This window comes from Lithobates pipiens, unplaced genomic scaffold (genome assembly GCF_037356315.1).
Source record: "Lithobates pipiens isolate NorthernLeopardFrog02 unplaced genomic scaffold, aLitPip1_a1.2 Scaffold_16, whole genome shotgun sequence".
Lineage (NCBI taxonomy): Eukaryota > Metazoa > Chordata > Amphibia > Anura > Ranidae > Lithobates > Lithobates pipiens.
The window spans coordinates 106,409,010-106,431,697 of NW_027507748.1; the positions used below are offsets into that span (position 1 = coordinate 106,409,010).

General features: G+C 43.8%; 1 protein-coding gene across 8 annotated transcripts in view; it reads left to right on the forward strand.

The window, feature by feature from the left end:
- The window catches only part of GLRA2 (glycine receptor alpha 2), a 262,265-nt gene that overhangs the window by 54,368 nt on the left and 185,209 nt on the right, over positions 1 to 22,688 (forward strand). For all 8 annotated transcript variants that reach the window (XM_077480214.1, XM_077480219.1, XM_077480216.1 and 5 more), the window contains 2 exons: positions 621 to 703; positions 13,829 to 13,966. In XM_077480214.1, the coding sequence (XP_077336340.1) occupies positions 621 to 703; positions 13,829 to 13,966 (221 nt within the window). The remainder of the gene's footprint in view (positions 1 to 620; positions 704 to 13,828; positions 13,967 to 22,688) is intronic.

The window sequence follows — 22,688 nt, forward strand, 5'->3', positions numbered from 1 at the left end:
AGGACGTCGTATTTTTCGTCCCGTCGTACGTGCCGTTCACGTCATCGCGCACGGTTTCAGCAAACTGTTCGTTCGTCGTGTGTGGCCATGTCCGTCCATGCTAAGTTTGAGCGGACTGTTTGCCGAAACTGTTGGACGGACAAAGTTGGGCGAACAGTCCGCGCGTGTGTACGCGGCCTTAGACAGGGAAAGCACCGCTCAGCCAAAATCAGGATGATGCAATGAGACCAGCAGCTGCCATTAAACAGGAGAGTTACAAGTTACAAGTCAGATCTTCTCATCCTGCAAGTTTACCCAAGTTCATATAGAAAGAATGATAAGGTGTCTACAGATTTTTGGAATTAAAATGTATGTCCGAATCCTGATTTTATGTTGCTAAATATCTGGGAGATGTGGCTCAAATCACTCTGTAAGTTTAGCCACTGCTCTGTTACCCTAGAGATAAACATGCAATGTGCAATAGGCACAGGTAAACATATTTTTTCCAGCATGAAGCACAATAAAGTTGGGTTTTCAAGGAGATACACGTGATGCATGTTTCATTATACTTTATCATCTACCTAAAAAATGAATTGTGGAAATTAAAACATAAACCGAATGTTCTTGTTGATCTGTTATAGACTAACATTAACGTTGTCCTGTCCAATGGACTTGAAGAATTTCCCTATGGATGTACAGACATGCGCAATGCAGTTGGAGAGCTGTAAGTGTTTCATGATTTTTTTTGCAGTTAGGAGTATAAATGTCTTAAATGTCTTATCAATATTGCATGTTAGGAATGATGATGTTCTTTATTCCAATGAGCAAGTAAGTATAGTTGAGATATAACTAGAAGTTACTAGCATGGATTGCCATTTATATGATTTTGAAAGTGTCTTCAGGGTGATGCTTGGCTCCATTCACAAAAGGAACTCGCATGTGATATTTAGGCGTCTGGACACATTTTGCCTTAATATTGCATGGGATTGTGTAACTGTCAATTCACTATACCGTTCTAGGGTATTTACCACAAAACGCTTGGTAAAAACCGCATGAACAGGCATTAAACTTAATTCACAGAAGGAAATAAATAACTAAATGCATGCAGTAATTAAAGAGGAAGAAAACCCTGATGAGTTTTACTTCTTCTTTATTCCCCTGCAAAGTTAAAGCATACTGGGCTAGTATGCATACTAGCCTGTTATGTAGCTTACCTGCAAACTAAGCCTGCTATGTCCATGATGTTCCTGCTGGTGGCCGCGTCCATCTTCATCCCTCTTCCTTCCGTGGCCTTGGACTCCGAATCTGTGACTGGCCAGTGTCGCATAAAGTGACTCTCGCATATACGTGCGAGAGCCAATAGTCATGGCACGGGCCCTAAAGAAGGGGCATGATTGTGCCCTTTATTTAGTGTGCATGCACCGATAACATCGGCACAAGCGTATATGGTAAATAACTCCTAAACCATGCAGGTCTAGGAGATATTTCCAGTACCTACAAGTAAGCCTTATTATAGGTTTACCTGTAGGTAAAAGTGGTGTGTAAGAGTTTACACCCACTTTAAGTAGTGGTCCAGGCATGTGGTATGTGTGGAATGTGTACTAATTAAGGAGTGGACGGCTGCCCACTCATTAGCAACCACTAAACAATATAGTTGTTAAGGAACAGGCGGCTGTCACGTCCTTAACAACTGATGAGTCAGCAGCTATCAGTAAGGATCCCCGCTGACAGCTGAATATAAAAAAAACAATTGTCAGAAATTAAAAAATGTTTAAAAAAACGGCGTGGGGTCCCCCCCTCCCCCCAGGAGGTCAGGACAGGAAGGAGACAAGTGAGTGCCCGCCCCCTCCTGAACCATACCAGGCCACATGCCCTCAACACTGGGGGGCCCCCCAAAGCACCCTGTCCCCATGTTGATGGATACAAGGGCCTTTTTCCCACAACCCTGGCTGGTGGCTTTGGGGGTCTGTGGGCAGGGAGCTTATCAGAATCTGGAAGCAAAAAATGTGTAGTGTAAAGAAGACATTAGACAGTTTTTGAGAAGTCCTTTATTTAAAAAGTAAAAATAAATGTCCCCCGGTGTAGATCTATTGTCAATCACGACGCTGCCTCCACCACTGACCTTAAAAAATAAAAAATAAGGTTCGCTTGCACCGAAGGCTCCTGCTAAGTATGTCCTCCCTGTCTACCTCACTCCCCCATTCATAAAAGCTTTATTATAGCTTCCATGAATGGAAAATAGGTCTATTATTGTAAAGGGTGGGCCTTTTATTTATCTGTCCATCTTGCATTCATAGAACCTATAGTACAGCTTCTATGAACAGAAGAGAGAGGCAGAAAGGCAGAAAGCGCAGGCATAATCGACAAACTTGATCAGTGCCTGTGGTTGGCCTGTGGCCCAAAACTGAAAATGAACAGGTACCACTCAAGGCTCCTCAAGGTCCTCCTCTACAACAAACCGCTGGGCGCGCAGACAAGAACGGATCTCATCCCAGCTCCAGGCATCTAGTGAAAAATAAAAAAGTCCTTGAAGTCGTACATTTCTGCAAATACCTATGCAAGAGTTTATGACAGCCTCAGCCTGGGCTACAACCAGGCCACATCCTCAACATGTTTCTGTCCGTAACACATGACCCCATGGGGGCTGAGCGAAACGCATTGGAGGCTTGGTCTGATTGGAGCCCCGGCTGAGGCTGTCATACACTGGTCCTTTGGCTCTAATAACGTCCATGGCAACAGAAAAAAATGGCTGCAGGGGTAGGGGGGAGATCAGAGGGAGAATATTTCAACTAAATCCAGAGCCAATAGCATAAGGGACAATTTAGGAATACGAATAACATAATATCATTCATATATTCATATTATCTGAAAAAGAAATCATAAATTCTGCCAGGGTATGTAAACTTATGAGCACAAATATATATATATATATATATATATATATATATATATATATTTATATTTATGGCTGAAGCCCTATGACCGATACGTATCCGAACAATACAAACTTATCATGAGATACCCTATATGAAATGGACCTGAAAGTGTGCCCTGGTCTAATGGACGGTATACCAAAATAAGGGGGCATACCCAGTAATTAGAAATGAATGTGTTTGAAGAGAAATGTTTTGATAAATGCCCTAAAAAAGGGGATGGGAGGGTGGGTATTGCGCACAGGAAACCGACAAAGACCACAGGCGAGTGGGCTGGTTAAATACCCCCCGGGCTCCTCCCATAAATTCAGGCCACCATACTGGCCTTCTTACTTATGGCTGAAGCCCTATGACCGATACGTATCCGAACAATACAAACTTATCATGAGATACCCTATATGAAATGGACCTGAAAGTGTGCCCTGGTCTAATGGGCGGAATAAGGGGGCAAAACACTTAGGTAGGGATAAGAGAGTTTTATTGTTTCCAGCTTAACCTTTATTGAGCAAGTTGAGTGAATGCTCGAGACATCTCTACCTGTGGGTTAGGGATGTACCGAGTGAAGCAGGCCGATTTCCACCTGCCCAATCTTTTGATGACGTGGTCCGGGACCCCATGTCGGGATGCGGATGAAGCTGCTCCGATGCGGAAGGAGTGGCCGGAATACTCACCGGGATTGAGGAGCAAGTTGCGGAGGAGAATCCTAACATGTTTAATGAACTGGCAGTTCGTTAATGGTTTGACCGGGAAGGGCAAAAGAGGGCTAGAGTCCGGGAGCTCGGGTAGCCGAGAGAGTAACTGTGTAAGCACAGCGACCGGGCACCAGGCGTTGTTGGTTTTGTAGAGGTGGATATCTACGCCGGTGCCTGTTTGCTGGGTCTTGGTTACCGAGAGGTGGAGGATGAAGTGGTCCTGGTAACGGAGCAGATGACGTCTGCGAAGGACTAGAGTGTGTGGGCTGTTATGAGTGAACTCGCTGGGCCGTAGGAAGCCATAGTAGGCCAGGTAAATGGCTGCCTGTATGACCAGACTGGGGAGAACACCGAAGGGGTAACTGGTAAGCATGGTGGACATGTCCCTGAAGATGGAACTGGTGATGGGGAGCCGTTTGACTTTTATTGGCGGCTGTTGCTTCTGGATGCCGCGCAGGATGGCTCGGATCGCGTGGGACGAGAAGATGGACGGTTTGGTAGGATCCTGAAGTGAGAGGAAGTGCTGTATGCCAACTGAGACCAATGCGGGATAGGAGCTGAGACCGTATCTGCACTGGGAACCTGCTGGAAGAAGGACAGGAAATTAAAGCGGGACAATGCGTCAGCTGCACAGTTGTACTTTCCTGGGATAAACGTGCAGTAAACATTAAACTGATGCTGCAGAGACAGCTGCACCAGCCTGCGTAGGAAGGACATCACGGAGAGAGATTTGGACCTGCCCTTGTTGACAATTTCGGCTGTGGCCTGGTTGTCGGTGGTGAAACCTACAGTTTGTCCTGTCCAGGTATGACCCCAGAGCTGGGCGGCTGCTACCATGGGGTAGAGCTCGAAAAGGGATGAAGACTGACTAAACCCAGGGATCCTGAGTATTTGAGAAGGCCAGGGTCCGGCGAACCAATGGTGGCCAAAAATTGCCGCAAACCCTGTGGAGGCTGCGGCATCTGTCACTACCTGTGGCGAGAGAGGTGAGATATACGGGATGAACAGAGAGATACCGTTCCAGGTGGACAGGAACTCGTCCCACATCGACAGGTCTGCTAAGGCTGCGGTATCTAGGCATAGGATTTGATCCGGGTCTTGTGCCTGAGAAAGGTAGACCAACAGGCGTGAGACAAAGGAGCGACCTTGTGGAATTATACGCATGGCATAGTTGAGCATGCCCAACAGCGACTGTAGCTGCCTCTTTGTACATCCCCTGGTGAGGGTGAACTCGTGGAGAACTGCCCTGATGCGGGCCAGTTTGTCGAGGGGCAGGCTGGGCTGCATGGAGCTGGTGTCTAGATTGACTCCGAGGAAGGTGATTGATTGCGCGGGCCCGTCCACCTTATGTTCAGCGATGGGAACATTGAGGTTCCCAAAGACGGTCCTTAATTTGTCGAGGTCCCTTGGAGGTGTGCCTGGCTGTTCGATCAACAGGAAGTCATCCAAGTAGTGGATAACTTGCTGACAACCAACTTTGTGCAGGAGAATCCACTCGAGAGACTGCGCGAACGTGTCGAACAGCCACGGGCTGCTTTTAGAGCCAAACGTTAACTTAGTGGCAAAATAATATTGATCTCTCCATTTAATTCCGTGCCAGCACCAGAGGGACGGGTGGATAGGCAATAGTTTAAAGGCGTCGGATATGTCGGCTTTGGCCAGCCACGCATCTGTGCCTACTTTAAGGATGGCCTGAATCGCCATGTCCACAGAGGCGTATTTTAATGAGAACTCTTCGGAAGGAATCAAGGAGTTTAAGCTGGGAATGTGGGAAGAACGAGGCGCAGACAGGTCGTACACCAAACGATTTTTATTAGAAAATTTGCCCTTGACAAGCCCAATAGGGCTAACTCTCCACGTATTGAAGGGGGGCTGTGTGAAGGGACCTATGACAAAGCCTCGTTCCACCTCGTTCTGCAGCAGTTGGTCAATGGCTTGCTCGTCAGAGGCTGTTGAGCGGAGGTTTCTGCACTCGTAGGTCTGGTGGGGTAGGGAGATGAGGCCGGTGTGGAAGCCTGTCTTGAAGCCACCGATGAGGAAGGTGGCTAGTGAAGGAGTGGGGTGCATAGTGAGGTAGAAGCCCAAGCATAGGACGTCTATGCGGCTCAGTCATGAGCCCTTCTGTGCTTTGACCTCGCACAAATTTCTGGGGTGCGCTCTGTGACATATGACACAGATGTGCAGTAGGCGGCACTGGCTAAAATTGCACGAGCCATAGTTATAATTATTGCAGATGGCCACTCCCCCTACGGTTCGGACCGTACGTCCAAATTTGTCTACTTGATTCTTTGGCGCAGGGCCTGATTGGCCTAGGGCTGCACCAGAGGTGGAGGGGAACTCTACCGGGCGACTAACCGGTATGTTGGCGCACCAGGAAGCGGTATGGGTGGAGGACTGGCAGATGGCACACAGGGGTGAACGAAGGCCGGCAAAATGCCGGCAGAACAGTTCGGTGTCCATAAGGCTCCAGTCTGTGGGTGACTGGAACTGTGCCAGTTTAGCGGCTGCCTTGGCTGAGAATGACCGATGATAGTCGTAAAAGGAGAAGCCTCCGTATTTGTATCCTAGGTCCACTACCGTGTGGAGGTACAAATCTAGCTCTTCCCTCCTGGCAGGGGATGCTGAGCAAATGACGTCTCTCAGCATCCCAAAGGCTAGGGCAAACTCTGGGATGGAAAGTTTACGATTCAGCCTGGGTTCCTTAGCTTTGAGGACTACGGAGAAATCTCCCCAGGAGTAAGCCTTGTTCTCTGCAAGGTCATGTACTGAAATAAGCAGGGAGGCCAGGTTGACATCCTTGCCGTCCAAGATGTCCTTCCTTATGCCGGCCGGCACCAGATGTGCTGGACAGACCACGGGACATGTTCCTTCGTTACCTGTCGGCAGTGGTGACGGGACTGGAACCGGAACAGGGGTGGTTGTGGCTGGGAGAGTTTCTAGGAGCGTCACTCTGGCCTGGACGTCCGTGACCGTATTGGTTAGGGATGACACCATAGCATGCAGTTGGCCTATAGCCGCTGAGATGGACTGGAGCGTAGCCTGAGGCGGGGTACTAGGCCCGGCCATAGCTGGAGGGGTAGAGAGGAGCCTGAAAAGCTCTGCCTTCCTAGCCGTAGCGGGGAAGGGAATGCCCCTGCGTCTCAGCTCCGCCGTCAGCCTGGGGATAGTCCAACCCCTGAAGGACTGTACGCTGTCGCTCACTGAAGGCGGGCGAGGAGACAAGGGGGCGGTAAGGTCTTCGCTGCCGAGTTGGGACATGGCTCCAGGTGAATCGTGCCCTAGGAGTGATGTCCTATCTCTTTGGGGACGAAGGATGGACGACCGGAACCTATAGAGGGTGACATAAGTCAAGACTGTTTCTCTATTTTACCAAGCGAATCCACTTATTGCTGAGCACTAAGGCGGGAGCGAACGTGTATACATATATATATATATTGTCACAAGCCTTCACATACATATATATGTATGCCAGCATGGTTGCTGTCGCATATTCCACGCCTTCCCTTCTCTCCCCCTTTTTTTTTTTTTACCTGGGAAGATAACGTCCAAGCTGGTGCAGGGTGGACCTACTGAACTTGACTGACCTGGAGAGAGAAACAACAGATGACAATTGGTGAGGAGCCTAACAAGTAAACTGAAGAGTGACGTAAACGGCTGGCTAACACGACCGAAGTGCACCGTTGAGTAGACATTTTTTCGCCACCACTCCTTTTTTTTTATCACCGCCATTTATTTATCATCATCATTTTTTGTTTCCTTTTTTTTTTTTTTCTTTGCTGTCCCAATCCGACGTATCATTTGCGTAAAGGACGAAGTGTGAGATGACCCATGTCCAATGCGGGAGCATGAATAAGTGCTGTAATTGTGACCGTACAATAAGGCAACCTGTTGGAAAAAGTGAAATGTGGCCGTTCCCTCTGGGGCACGCCGAACCGAATCGATGCATCACGGATGCTACTGGATTCGAGTCGGAGCGCTGTAAGTGACAGTGAAATGAAGCATGATTGCCATGACAGAGGCACAAAATGGTCGCGTCGCAAGTGCAACTGACAACAAAGCGGACTCTGGAGCATGTACTGAAATGTGGGAAATAACCTGGGGCGAACCGGAACGAATCGGTGCATGTGTATGTGCGACTGGATTCGAACCGGAGCGCGGAGCGTGACAGTGAAATGAAATGAACAACTTCTGTCATGACAGAGGCCTGGATCGACTGGCCACGAACTGCGACTGGAACCGACCGGTCTCTGGAGCATGCACTGAAATGAGGCTGAAAAATACCTGGGGCCGTCCGGACGAATCGATGCACAGGGATGCGACCGGATTCGAACTGAACGCACTACGTGACAATGAAATGTTTCCCATGATAGAGCTACGAATCGGAGAGGACGCAGCCTGCGACCGTCAACGAGCGGGCTCTAGAGCATGTACTGAAATGAGGCCAACACAACTGGGACACGTCGATCGAACCCGTGCGTTTTGAGAAATGCGACTGGTTTCGATTCGGAACGAAATGATTCCCATGACAGAGACCCGAACGATTAGCAACGAGCGGGCTCTGGAGCATGTACCGAAATGAGGCCGAGCAACTGGGGCACACCGGAACGAATCGGCGAATTTAAGCGAATGCGACTGGATTCGAATCGGGGCGCAGTGAGTGACAGAAATGAGTGAAATGATGAAATTACCTACGTGAGCCAGCTGTGGCAGAGGTACGAATCGTTGTGCCGTGTGATGCGACTGGCAACGATTTGTCTGTGGAACACGGTGATGAGGCAGATAACACAACAATTTACGGAAACAGTGCAGATTTTTCTTCGAGCAATTCCTACTGAAATGAGGCCCGTGAAATGAAGGGCGCTGCCAAAATGGTGCGTTTTGAGTGATAAACGACCCGGTTTCGTAACGAACGACTCGAGATATTTCAAGTTTTACGATACTCAAAAATTTAATGTTTTAGTAAAGGAAGGTCAATCGAGACCCTTACCTGTGGCAGTCGAGCCAGAGGCGTTGTACAAAACACGAACAGGAACGAAAACCACGAGACTTCTGGTAGAGAGAAGTTTCCGAACAGCAACGAAATTCGAGTAGTCGGCCTAGTGACGTAGTATTGCGCACAGGAAACCGACAAAGACCACAGGCGAGTGGGCTGGTTAAATACCCCCCGGGCTCCTCCCATAAATTCAGGCCACCATACTGGCCTTCTTACATATATATATATATATATATATATATATATATATATATATATACATCTATATATATATATATATATATATATATATATATATATATATATATATATATATATATATGATAAATAGATAGATAGATAGATAAATAGATAGATAGATAGATAGATAGATAGATAGATAGACCATTTATGCATATGATTGATACCCTAAGCTTTCTGAGTACTTATGCTTTGCTATGATTACTTTTGAAGTCTGAGTATCTAAACCACGTAATTGTTTAGTTGTTAATTTGTTAATTTTGGTAACCACACTGATAGTTGGAGATTTTTTTTCTATGTGATTTGAATTAACTCTTGTTTATTTTTAGTTTGTTTATGTCTATTTTAGTAAGCTGGGGTTATCATCAATAAACCTTCAGAATCAATACACTACTTAGTTATTAAATCAGATTTGGTAAACTGCATAGTTAAAAACTGCCATGACAATCAGTTAAACAAATGAAAAACAAGCTCATTTAAAAACAGCGATATCACCCAAACATTTTTTGACTTTCTTCTACATTTTTCTAACGTCTTCTCTATCAGTAAGTAAGAGTAATACGTGTCTCGTACGGAAAAGTTGAGTTGTGATTTATCTGCAGCCATTGAGAGAATCAGTGTTGCCATAGTAACCAGACCATACAGGAACTGCGATATACAAATTAAGAAATTCCACTGTAATCATTAACTTTTAGGTAATTCAGCCATAGACACCAAACTGATCTGCTTTCTGCAGCACAATCATTACAAGATGCCATTTTCTTTATAGCATTTCAGCTTACCAGATAAAACCTGGGACAAATTAAATGTCAGCTTTAATGAATGTATTTAAAAGGCCAACATTTCTTTTACTCATTCCCATGCTGTTGCTTTGGCATCATTGCATCCTAATGAGAGTTTTTTTAATTTATTAGTAGTTTACGAATATTTAAAAAAAAAACTTAAATTTTCTTTAAATTATGTTAATATTGTATGTAGAACAACTTTTGAAAAGCAAGTCTACAAATGTTATCAATAACTGTAGCAAAATAATCAGTAGATAGTTTTATTACCTTACAATGTCATATTATGTATCCACTGTATCCAACAGGGAAGGTTAAAACTATGCTTGATGGCACTGAAGTTCCCATAATCCACTGAAGATAGCTATAGTAAGTCAAAGACAAACCCATATACCAACATAAAGGGTGTATTTTTTTCTCAATTGGGCAATATAGATGGCTCAGTAGCCTAGTGAGCAAACACAATCATTTACAGTTTACTGTTTTATTGGCATGGCTTGATATAGCATCCATATCAAAAGCTCTGATGCCTGAAACAAACAGACAACACTTTTCATTACCACAGTCTCACAGTGGAATTTCCTTCTCAATGACATTGGCCTGGTTGGCATAAATATATACTACACTTCTGATGATTGTTGGTGTGGTGTGGTCTATTCCACGTCACCATTCATATCCTTCTTAGTACTGTGTATTATTGGTTAGCACTGTGGCCTTAAGGTCATGGGTTACATCTGCACCAGGGATGTCTTTATATAGTTCCTTGTTATATTTTGTGGGTGTCCTATATGAGTGCTGGTTTTCTCACACAACCCAAAAGTTAGCCAACTTCCACTAGAAACTGGCCACTTATTCAAATGTTTTATTTTTTATAGACAAAGGGTAAAAACTGTCCAGGGCACCAACTTTTTCACAGACAACTCAAATATAAGAAGGAGAAGACAAGCAGAAAGCCCCTACCATATTAATGCACACAATGTCATGAATGTGGCTTCACTATTTAGGGGAATCATTGCTATTTTTGATTGTACAACAGATCCAGGTCTCCCAGTTGGATTGATTTTTATTGATCCCCAAAAGAGATAAATATAACATTCTAGATATATATCTACTGGGGCATTTTGCGTTCTTATGCCGTGTACACACGATCAGACTGTCCGGCGGACTTAGCCCGGCAGACAAACTGCCGGACTTTGAAGTAGAGGTCCGTCTGACTTTCCGAACGAGCGGACCTGCCCACATACAACCAGACTTTTCCGGTGGACTTAGTCCGCCGGACTATGGAGGGAGTCCGCCGTACTTTTGAAATGAACGGACTTGCCCACATACGGAGGAAAGTCTGTTCATTTTGAATGCGGCACCAGGTAGCCGGGACTAGCGAATGAAGTCAATATCGTGGCCTTTGGTGGCGAGATTGACACGTCGCTGGCCCCGTTACCTGGTATGGACTTAAAGGGGAAGCCCTATGTCGAAAAAAATTGTATGGGGGTCACCCCCAGGTCCATATAAGACCCTTATCTGAGCATGCAGCCGGTCAGGAAAGGGGGTGGGGACGAGTGAGCGGGGACGAAGACCCCGGGGTGGCGACAGAGAAGAAAGTCGGGCTCCTGCGCTAGTAAAAGAGCTAGCAGAAGATAGCAGAGGAGTCAGACGAGAAGACCCCCCAAGACGGAAGAAGACCCGCCGGAGCTGTGCAATAAATTATTTTAAACCCTTGTGTGGTGTTTTTCTTTTTACATTTTTTCACCAGATGAATGGGTAGGTGTACATTATACCCCATACTCATTCACATAGGCTGGGGGGGCCGGTATCTGGGAGTCCCCTTATTCAAGGGGGCTCCTGGATTCCGATAAGCCCCCCGCCACAGACCCCGACAACCAATGGCCAGGGTTGTCGGGAAGAGTCCCTTGCCCTCATCAACATGGGGACAAGGTGCTTTGGGGTGGGGTGACCACAAGGCCCCCCTTCCCCAAGGCTCCTCCCATGTTGAGGGCACGTGGCCAGGTATGGCTCAGGAGGGGGGGTGCTCGCTCGTCCCCAACCCCTTTCCTGACCGGCTGGGATAAGGGTCTTATATGGACCTTGGGGGGACCCCCCACGCTGTTTTTTTTCGGTGTAGGGCTTCCCCTTTAAGTCCATACCAGGTGACGGGGCCAGCTAGTCCCGGTTACCTGGAGCCGCGTTCAAAATGAATGGACTTTCCTCCATGTGCGGGAAAGTCCCTTCATTTCAAAAGTACAGCAGACTAGCACACACATGGCCGGACTGTCCGCCGGACTGCGAGATAATTTTTGAGTCAAAACTACTTTTTAAGTCCGCCGGACTTTTGAGAAAAAAAAGTCCGCCAGGGCCCACACATGGGCAGATTGTCTAGCGGACTCTTGTCCGCCAGACCAAGTCCGCCAGATAGTCTGATCGCGTGTACGCGGCATTAGGATCCACACTCTGCACATCTACTGCAAAACATTCTATTCATCTAAGCAAACTGCTGAAGATTATGTTGAAACTTTAACTTGAAAATTACAGAGGTCCCCCAGCACATTTTTGCAACTCAATGCCCAAAACCACGATGCACACTGAATGAGTTGGAGTACAATAACCCCCAGTTTTGATGTCAATAATAACCCACAACATTGGTGTCAGTTGGTGCAATATTAACCCCAGTATTGGTGTGAGCAGAATCAATAATAACCCCCAATATTGGTGTCAGTGGATGCAATATTAACCCTATGAATTGGTGTCACTGAACACAATAATAATTCCCAACATTGGTGTCAATGGACACAATAATAGCCTCCAGCATTGGTGTCAGTAGTATTAACCTCCCTACACTGGTGGTCAGTGGCAGTGAAATTTAACCAATCCCCTACATTGGTGGTGAGTGGCAACAAATTGTAACCTGTTCCCCCTGCATTGGTGGTCAGTGACAGCAAAGGGTAACCCCATCAACCCCCCACATTGGTGGTCATGGCAGTGAAAGTTAACCACCCCATCCCCAACCTCCTCCACATTGGTCATCATGACAGTGAAAGTTAAATCCCTGTATTAGTAGTCATGGCAGTGAAAGTGTCATTCCCTTCTCTCTGTTCTGGTGGTCATGACAGTGAATGTTAACCCCCCCCCCCCCCCCCCCAGCATTGGTGCTTATTGGCAATGAAATTGAATCTATCCTGTCAAGGTAGTGAAAGTGTGGTCAAGGTAGTGAAAGTGTTACCGTAACAATCCCCCAATTGGTGATTGCTTACCTAGCAGGTGCTCCTGCGCCCCTCCCAATCTCTCTCCTCAAGTTGGAACTTTACTTGTACTTTTCAGGAGATAACACCGCCCATAGTACAATCTTTCTTTCAGTGCCAGGTGCTGGAGCACACCCTGCTGCCACTCTGTCATCTGTATGGTGCCCAATAACCCACGTGATGCTTGTAAAGGCTTGTTGGGTCACACGGAGCTTGAGGCCATGTGTTGGGCACTAGGGATATAAATAAACAACATAACATAACAAATAAGATGCTAGAGGGGTTTGACTATATGTAATCACAGCCCCATTTACGTTATGCATTGTATTAAGACAACATGTTTCTGAGTGCGGGTCATTGTGCCTTTTAAATGAGCTGGCAGTGCACCATAAGGAAAAAAATTAAAATGCACTTTTTTTTTAACACAGTGCACCACAATACATGGCAACTGTGTTGTGGTGTGCTGCAGAACAGTAGCTGCTGCTGTACTATGTGTTGCTGTGGCATTCATTATGAATGACACTACACACACTGCAGTATATGAACTGTTGTCCACTGCGGTAACAAACATTTTACTGTGTATTACCATAATGCAACATTTGAATGGACCAATTATGGCAAAACCAGGGGCTAAAAAAGTATTTCCGGCAAATTATCACAAAATATTAACTGTGGATGAAATGAAGAAATAGGGTATGCTAATGTCTATGGAGCAAACATGACAGTGATTTTTTTTCATCCAGAGAATAAAATGAGCAGAAAGCAGTCATCTTGTGTTATAATCAGCATTTTATAAAAACATTACATAATGCAAATCATTTTGGTTTTCTTCCAAATAAAGGGCAATAATTAGACCTGGCTTAGTGTTCAGTTCTTTGCCTGCTCCAAATGAAGAGAAAATGCTTCCTTTTCTTTCCATGAGATATTGATGTGGCTTCAATTTACAATCTAATCATCTGTGGTTTGTTTATCTTAGTTGGATACACAATGAATGACCTTATATTTGAATGGATGAGCAATAGCCCAGTGCAAGTGGCTGATGGTTTAACGTTGCCGCAGTTTATACTAAAAGAGGAGAATGAGCTTGGCTATTGCACAAAGCATTACAACACAGGTAAACAACTTTCCTTGTGAGTTCATTATCTTTTTGTGCATGTATATTTACAATTGATTATCATATTCACAACCACAGCACATGTACTGTATATCACATAGAAAATAACGAAAAGCAGAGTGATAAGAGATAGCAAGTGAAGACCAGCAAACATTGGCAAATATGCTCCACCAGATAAAATAAGTAGAGGCCAAGACCTGACTAGATAGATATTTGTATTCTGCCAATTTTTTTTAATGATCTAGTAAAGGTTGGTTCTTTTAATAGTTCACATGAAGAGCCTGTTGTCAGAAGTGCAAACAGGACCCAAAATGCACCTATTACAAGTAGATGGTGCAGGGGGTTTGAAGCAAGTTTATTTGCTGTCTGTGATGTCATAGTGACTTCCTTATCACATATTACCCTAATAAAAAGTATACTTTTTTTTGGCTACAACATCACAGGGAGAATGGCCAATTCTATACCCCAACCCCCTGCACCCTCTTCAAAAAAAAAAAAAAAAGCATAAAACTTGTTACATTCTACCTACACTGCCGACAGAAAGTCTCTGGTGGGGTGACATGGAAAATTAGGCTTTCTGATATGTTTAACCAGCTGCCTATTTTATAATTCAGAATTGAACTGCTACAGATTGCCCCTTTATGAGTTTGCAAGGCAGATTTTTTCAGGGTAGCATGAATTGGCAACCCACTGTGAACATCCAATCACTGGGGATCAGCATAATTCATTAGGAATTGGCGGTAGAGAAACCAATTCATTGATCTCTAATAAGAACTTCATATTTTGAAGTTTACATTTTACCATTGACCTGAAGGTAATATTTTATGTCCTTAGATATTGTTTCTTCTTCATACTTCTATAGTTTCATTAAGGATTTGATATGCTGATTTGTAGATTACCCCTGTTGTGCCTAGCTGTATGTCTAGAAAGTATATTCAGAATCCTTACTAGGGTAATAGGACAAGGTTATTCCTAAACTTCCTAAACCAGATGACTGTTGTCAGGGCCAACTGGAACATACAAAAGTCATATGCGTATTGAGACCTCTACAAACCCACCCACTGTATGGCATGGAACTTGAAACACTCAGGATATCACCACCAAATGCATTTTTAAATTTGCATCATACATAAATGTGATTAAAAACTTAGTGGCTGACTGGCAAGCATAGACAAGAAAATACTTAATCCTTTTACCCTTTAACACTACTGCAGAATTTTTGCTGAGGCTTTATAAACATAAACATATCAGAAGAGACTGTGAGAAATACATACAGCCATGAGAACACAGGGAAATGGGGGACATTATTGAAAACTTTGAATTCCTTACGGATGTGAAAAAGGTTCAGGAGGTAAGTATTTTCATGATATTGTGGTGCATATGGCCACCTCCCAAGATGCAGTGCTTGAGGCCTGAAAGTTTAGTCACCATGCCCCAACACTAAGCAAGATGGCATCACCAACCCTTTTCCTACAATATCTGACATGGAGCTTACATGGAATTTGACTCCTGGAGGAACAAAGTGATGAGGAAGCTTAGAGAAGGTATTAGTGGGTTGCATCGTCAGCTGTAAAGAGAATATATCACTTTGTTTCTTTAACAGTAGTATAATAGCAGATAAAATATCCCCTACAATCCTGGTGCCTAACCTGTGGTTCAAGGGCCACGTGTGTCCCCTTATTGTTTGAAGTGTGCCCCTTGGACACCCCTAGAAGTGTTCTCAAGGGGTTTTATGTCCCTAGTCTGTCTTTCTATTATAGCATGACTTCAGTCTCCCAACCCTCCTGCAGAACAATCATTTACCATTTCCTCTATCAAGACTATGGCCGTTTTCTGTAGCATTACATACACTAAATATTATGTGTAACCCTTTAAGACTTCATGTGCTGTTTTTGAGGTCCCCCTTATCTTGTCAGTTGACAACCGCTGCACTGCAATAATGATGAGCCAAACTGTCCTGGGTTCCATTCGGCAGGGATTCGGTGAACTTTAAAGAAGTTGAGATGCTGAGCCTAAACCCGATTGAAATCAATAGGAGCCAAAACTGTCAAACTAAAAATGCCATTAGTCTGGCCTAGTAGGCAAGGGGTGTCAAAAATAGCATAGGGGGAGGTGAGGTCGGCTCTGTGGAACATGTACCAATGCAAAAAATTGTTTTAAAAAAATCCACTCGGCCAGCACTAGTGATTTTTTAAATGGTTCAAAAGGAACAATATTCCAAATGCCATACCACAACAGACCCTTAATCCAACCATGCAGCCTGGCTGACCAGGAAGGAGGGGGGTGTAAATCATACTGGGCCAACCCTCCTGAACCATACCAGGCCACATGCCTTCAACATGGAGGGAGGGTACTTTGCCAGTGGGGGGGAAATACTGGCCAAGCAAGTGAGTAGAGCTGGTGATGTCACTGGTTGTTAAAAACTTGGCAGTGCCTGCATCCTTAAAAACCATTGGCAATGGTAAGCAGTTATGTATAATAGTGGTAGTAATTCAGGTAAACCAGATTTTGCCCAAACAGCCAAACTTCAGTTCGGACTGAACCTTGAGATTATCCCTACCCTCCAACCACTCCGACCAATGATCAAACATTCTAATAAAACCCTTATATTGAGGAAAGCAACTATGATTACATAAATATATTATATCCATATATACAACCAGTACTAAAACAGAAAAATGTGCTAAACATAATTTACTACAACATTGCAAAATCCACAGTCTTTCTATGTAATTGTGTTTCATTCACCAATCATCATACAAAAAATTTCCTTAGAAATGGATCCATTATGGTTAACCAAGTAAATTATGCACAGCACAGCTGTGGTGTTCTGAAGTCCACACCACATATGTTTTTTCACCACCACCTTCAGAAATGCTAACTCACCAGATGGGATGGCCCTCAAACTATAAAGGTCTTAAAGGTCAGATGCACATTTTTATCATCGTCACCAGACCTCACAGAAAAATTATAAAATGAGGTTAGCAGATGGCTTCACCACTCTTGGTGGTGGAGGACAAGCTCGGGATTAACCGCTAATGGAGCCCAAAGGGCATCTGCCTTTTTTTAGCACCCTATGCAGCTGAATATACAGTGCCTTGCGAAAGTATTCGGCCCCCTTCAACTTTTCAACCTTTTGCCACATTTCAGGCTTCAAACATAAAGATATAAAATTTTAATTTTTTGTGAAGAATCACCAAGTAGGACACAATTGTGAAGTGGAACGAAATCTATTGGATATTTTAAACTTTTTTAGCAGATAAAAAACTGAAAAGTGGTGCGTGCAAAATTATTCGGCCCCTTTACTTTCAGTGCAGCAAACTCCCTCCAGAAGTTCAGCGAGGATCTCTGAATGATCCAATGTTGTCCTAAATGACTGATGGTGATAAATAGAATCCACCTGTGTGTAATCAAGTCTCTGTATAAATGCACCTGCTCTGTGATAGTCTCAGGGTTCTGTTGAAAGTGCAGAGAGCATCATGAAGACCAAGGAACACACCAGGCAGGTCTGTAATACTGTTGTGGAGAAATTTAAAGTCGGATTTGGATACAAAAAATGTTCCCAAGCTTTAAACATCCCAAGGAGCACTGTGCAAGCGATCATTTTGAAATGGAAGGAGTATCAGACCACTGCAAATCTACCAAGACCTTGCCGTCCCTCTAAACTTTCAGCTCAGACAAGGAGAAGACTGATCAGAGATGCAGCCAAGAGGCCCATGATCACTCTGGATGAACTGCAGAGAACTACAGCTGAGGTGGGAGAGTCTGTCCATAGGACAACAATCAGTCGTACGCTGCACAAATCTGGCCTTTATGGAAGAGTGGCAAGAAGAAAGCCATTTCTCAAAGATATCCATAAAAAGTCTCATCTAAAGTTTGCCACAAGCCACCTGGGAGACACACCAAACATGTTTAAGAAGGTGCTCTGGTCATATGAAACCAAAATCAAACTTATTGCCCACAATGCAAAACGATATGTTTGGCGTAAAAGCAACACAGCTCATCACCCTCAACACACCATCCCCACTGTCAAACATGGTGGTGGCAGCATCATGGTTTGGGCTTGCTTTTCTTCAGCAGGGACAGGGAAGATGGTTAAAATTGAGGGGAAGATGGATGCAGCCAAATACAGGACTATTCTGGATGAAAACCTGTTGGAGTCTGCAAAAGACCTGAAACTGGGATGGAGATTTATCTTCCAACAAGACAATGATCCCAAACATACAGCAAAATCTACTAAGGAATGGTTCACAAATAAACATATCCAGGTGTTAGAATGGCCAAGTCAAAGTCCAGACCTGAATCCAATCGAGAATCTGTGGAAAGAGCTGAAAACTGCTGTTCACAAACGCTCTCCATCCAACCTCACTGAGCTTGAGCTGTTTTGCAAGGAAGAATGGGCAAGAATTTCAGTCTCTCGATGTGCAAAACTGATAGAGACATACCCCAAGCGACTTGCAGCTGTAATCGCAGCAAAAGGTGGCTCTACAAAGTATTAACGCAAGGGGGCCGAATAATTTTGCACGCCCCACTTTTCATTTTTTTATTAGTTAAAAAAGTTTCAAAAATCCAATAGATTTCGTTCCCCTTCACAATTGTGTCCCACTTGTTGGTGATTCTTCACAAAAAATAAAAATTGTATATCTTTATGTTTGAAGCCTGAAATGTGGCAAAAAGTTGAAAAGTACAAGGGGGCCGAATACTTTCGCAAGGCACTGTACTTACTATACTTGCATGTTGTTTATCACAACGCTCGGTGCACTTATATAATATAAGCACAGCTATATGTTTTTATTCAATTTGTTTTAATAACACATTATTATAACTATTGGGTGATATTTTATGTGTAAATCCTTGCCCACTGACAAAATCTTAAAAGACAGAGGTGGAGTGATGGAAAGAGCGATCCAATATGAAATAATTGTGTGTTTCTATCTGAATGTATTTCCTATTGCCGCGTACACACGAGCGGATTGTATGGCGTACTTAGTCCGTCATACAATCCGACGGACAGTCCGTCGTACTTTCCACTGAACGGACTTGACCACACACGGATACACAAACAGTCCGTCGAAAGCTTGCGCGATGACGTGTACAGCACGTACGACGGGACTAGAAATAGGAAGTCCAAGACACAGCAAAGCACCCTTCCGCCGTGTAAATCCTTTCTGGGCATGCGCCATTCTTAGTCCGGTGAACTAGCATACTGACGACCGTATTGTCCGCTGAAACCAAAGTACGACGGACAGAATTTCGAAAAAACCAAAATACTTAGTACTCCGGACTGCACGCTGAATAAGTCCGCTGAAGCCCACACACGAGCGGATTGTCCGCTGAAATGTGTTTCGACGGACTAAGTACGCCATACAATCCGCCCGTGTGTACGCGGCATAAGAGGGATCTGGAGATATAGGAGCACATTTGATGTGGAGATCAAAACATTGGCAGAGCTGCACATAATTTACCTGGTCAAAGGCGGTGGATCCATTTTCAAGGGCATTCTTTGTGTGGTGAATGAAGTACAGTTACACAGCAAGATTGCGGACTTTGCAACATTGTGTATTATTTGTAGCACATATTTTTGTTTTAGCACTGATTGTGTATGTGAACATAATAATAGCAAGATACAACTGTTCACTTGTATGCAGCTGTTTTACTGAACTTCCGCTTTAAAAAATACATGTTATTTTAAGAACTGTTGAAGCAGTAGTAGAACACTGCGTCATATCTTGTAGGATTCTATTCTTTTTAATGTGTTCAGCGAAGGTCCTAATAATGTTCCCATGTGTACTGTAAAATCAGATAGGGGACTATCCGTGCATACATATGCAGTGTGATCTATCTGCACTACACTGGTGCTTATATTGCATGTCTTTTTCAAATGCTTCCATAATAAATCAAAAGGACCACTATCATGCAATAGAAAAACATCCCCCAGAGACTCCTCAAAGCTTTCTTCTGACTGATGGGAGTTCATTAGTTTCTTTTTGTTGAGAGAATCCAATGAATGCATAGACAGGCTCCTGATTCTTTCCAAATGAATACGTTTTAACCGCAGCCATAATTTCCCAGATAAGCACGAGCGTATTCCAGTTGCATCAGTTGTGTCATTGTGCTCAATCTCATAATGAAACGTGGCAGATTCAGCCATATGTGTCATACTTGCATCTGTCACTGTTAGGAAAAAAATATCCTGTAGATCTCAAGTACAAGAGGGTCACATTTAGTTGAAAAAGTACATCCACAATTTAAAAAGGAGCAAAAAAAAAAAAATTACATGTACGGATAAGAAAGGTTTGCAGAGAGAAGACGAAGAATTGCGGTGTCACTATTAATCATTTTCCACTAGAGTACTGGAAGCGTGTAAAATGTTTAGACTTAATGCATGTCTATGATTTCTTGCGAAGCTTGGAAGATAAAAATATGTCACACGGAGGCAGAGTAATGTTACTGGAAATGCGACTGTAGTTATCGCCAGGACATAGTTACTGCTGGTTCTGCATGCATAGTATTTTTACAAAGAATAAAAAAAGCTACAAAGACATATTCTCAAAGGGACAATTTAATTGTAATCGAGTTTGCTTGCTAATAGGATGTATGACCTATTTCTAGTAAATTCTATTATACAGAACTGCTGACTCACGACAAACCAAATGATTTATGTTTAATATGGGGCTGCATTTCTAAAAATAAAAAATAAAGCAAAAAATAAAATAAAAAATGTAATTCTAAGTTTGGTATGTTATCTTTATCCATTATAGTGTATATCATTTTGTTAGATAAAGGGGGGGAGGGATTAGAAATCCTGTCAGATTTTTATTGCTGTCTGCATATCCCCGCTGGGTAGAGTTACCCATTTGTTTGTCCTGAAGACCATTGTTATAAAGAGAGAAAGTCAGGACAAATCACAAATTTTAGAGTTGTCACCGGAAAAAGAGGTGAGAGGAAATCTTCCAATGATGGAGACCCCTGTTCTAATGACAACTATCTAAGGAGAATCTCCCTCATTTTGTAGAGATTTCCTCTTATAGTTGCATCTCTGGGACATGAAATAAAGGTAAATCTCCACAACAGGACAAAGGCTGCAAAAAATGTAAAAAAATGTTTGTTGTTGAAAAAATATGTTTATTTTCCTGTCAAAAGATGTAAATTTTTTAGGTGCCCTCTTCACTCACCCCCATCAAACTGCCCAGACAGGAAGATGATTTCCTGTACCCGCTGCCTGCTTTTTGCAATATCATCACACTGCTAATTGAAACAGTGACAACCTGTTTATGCAGTGTGTTTGAATCTCTGTCAAGATCAACGGCACAACAATGAGCCCATCCTGGCTTGCCAAGGTTCTAGGTGTAATCCTTTAGGCCACCTTCCAATCAATTACCAAATCTTGCCGCCTCAACCTCCACAACATCTCCAAAATACACCCTTTTCTAATCAATCACAGCATAAAACTCCTAACCCACCCCCTGGTCACCTCTTACCTCGACTACAGCAACTCCCTTGTCATTAGCTTACCTTTACATATGCTATACCTCCTTTGGTCCATCATGAATGCTGCTGCCAGACTCATTCACCTTACCAATCACTCTGTGTCTGCTACTCCTCTCGGTCAATCCCTCTATTGGCTTCTGCTCACCCAACAAATTCAATTTAGAATACTAACAACAACTTACAAATCAATCCACAACTCAGTCCCCACCTACATCACTAGCCAAGTCTCAAAAATACCAACCTCCTGTGCTCTAGCTTCCTCTTCACCTCCTCCCATGCTTGCCTCCAGGACTTTTCTAGAGCCTCTCCCAACTTATGGAACTCCCTTCCCCAATCTATCTGATTATCTCCTACTCTGTTTGCTTTTAGACGATCCCCGAAAACCCTCCTCTTCAGAGAAGCCTATCCTGCCCCTACCTAACAACTGTACTTTTATTTTCACCATCAGCTCATCCCCCACAGTTATTACCTTTTTTATTACTTGACCCTCCCTTCTAGATTGTAAGCTCTAATGAGCAGGGCCCTCGATTCCTCCTGTATTGAATTGTATTGTAACTGGACTGTCTGCCCTCATGCTTTAAAGTGCTGCTCAAACTGCTGGCGCTATATAAACCCTGTATAATAATAACAAATAAAATACTAATGGGCAGATTTGTTAAAACAGGTGCACACAGAATCTTGTGTAACCAATCATCTTCTAGGTTTTATTGCCAACACTTAATTGAACAAGCTGAAGTTAGAAGCTGATTGGTTATTATGCACAGCTGCACCAGATTCTGCGTGCACCAGTTTTAGAAAATCTATCCCTTCACATACATATATTTTAACAGTGTATTTAGCTGGTTTCCTATGGCTGTCGTGTAGATGAGAAATATTTAAATGGCTATTTGTATGCTTTACAACACGACTGCAGACAAAATGCATGTATGAATAGATACGGCCTATGTACCGCGCAGGGACCTTCCATCTAAACAATCCCAATGCGGGCAGGTGACAGGTGGTTTGCGATTCCGTGTTTTTCCCCACAGCTGGATTGCGATCCCGTGTTTTTCCCCTCAGCTGCAGAGTGTGCAGTAACACTCAACCAATCCTAAACTGAGGAGACAGCCCCGGCCCACAGCTGCTCATTAGCTGCCTCCAAAATAGCTTGGGCAGCTTAGAGCTCTTGACTGAACACGTTCAAGCTCTTCCACTGACTGCAGTGTTCACCTCCACACTGGCCCTCCCCTCT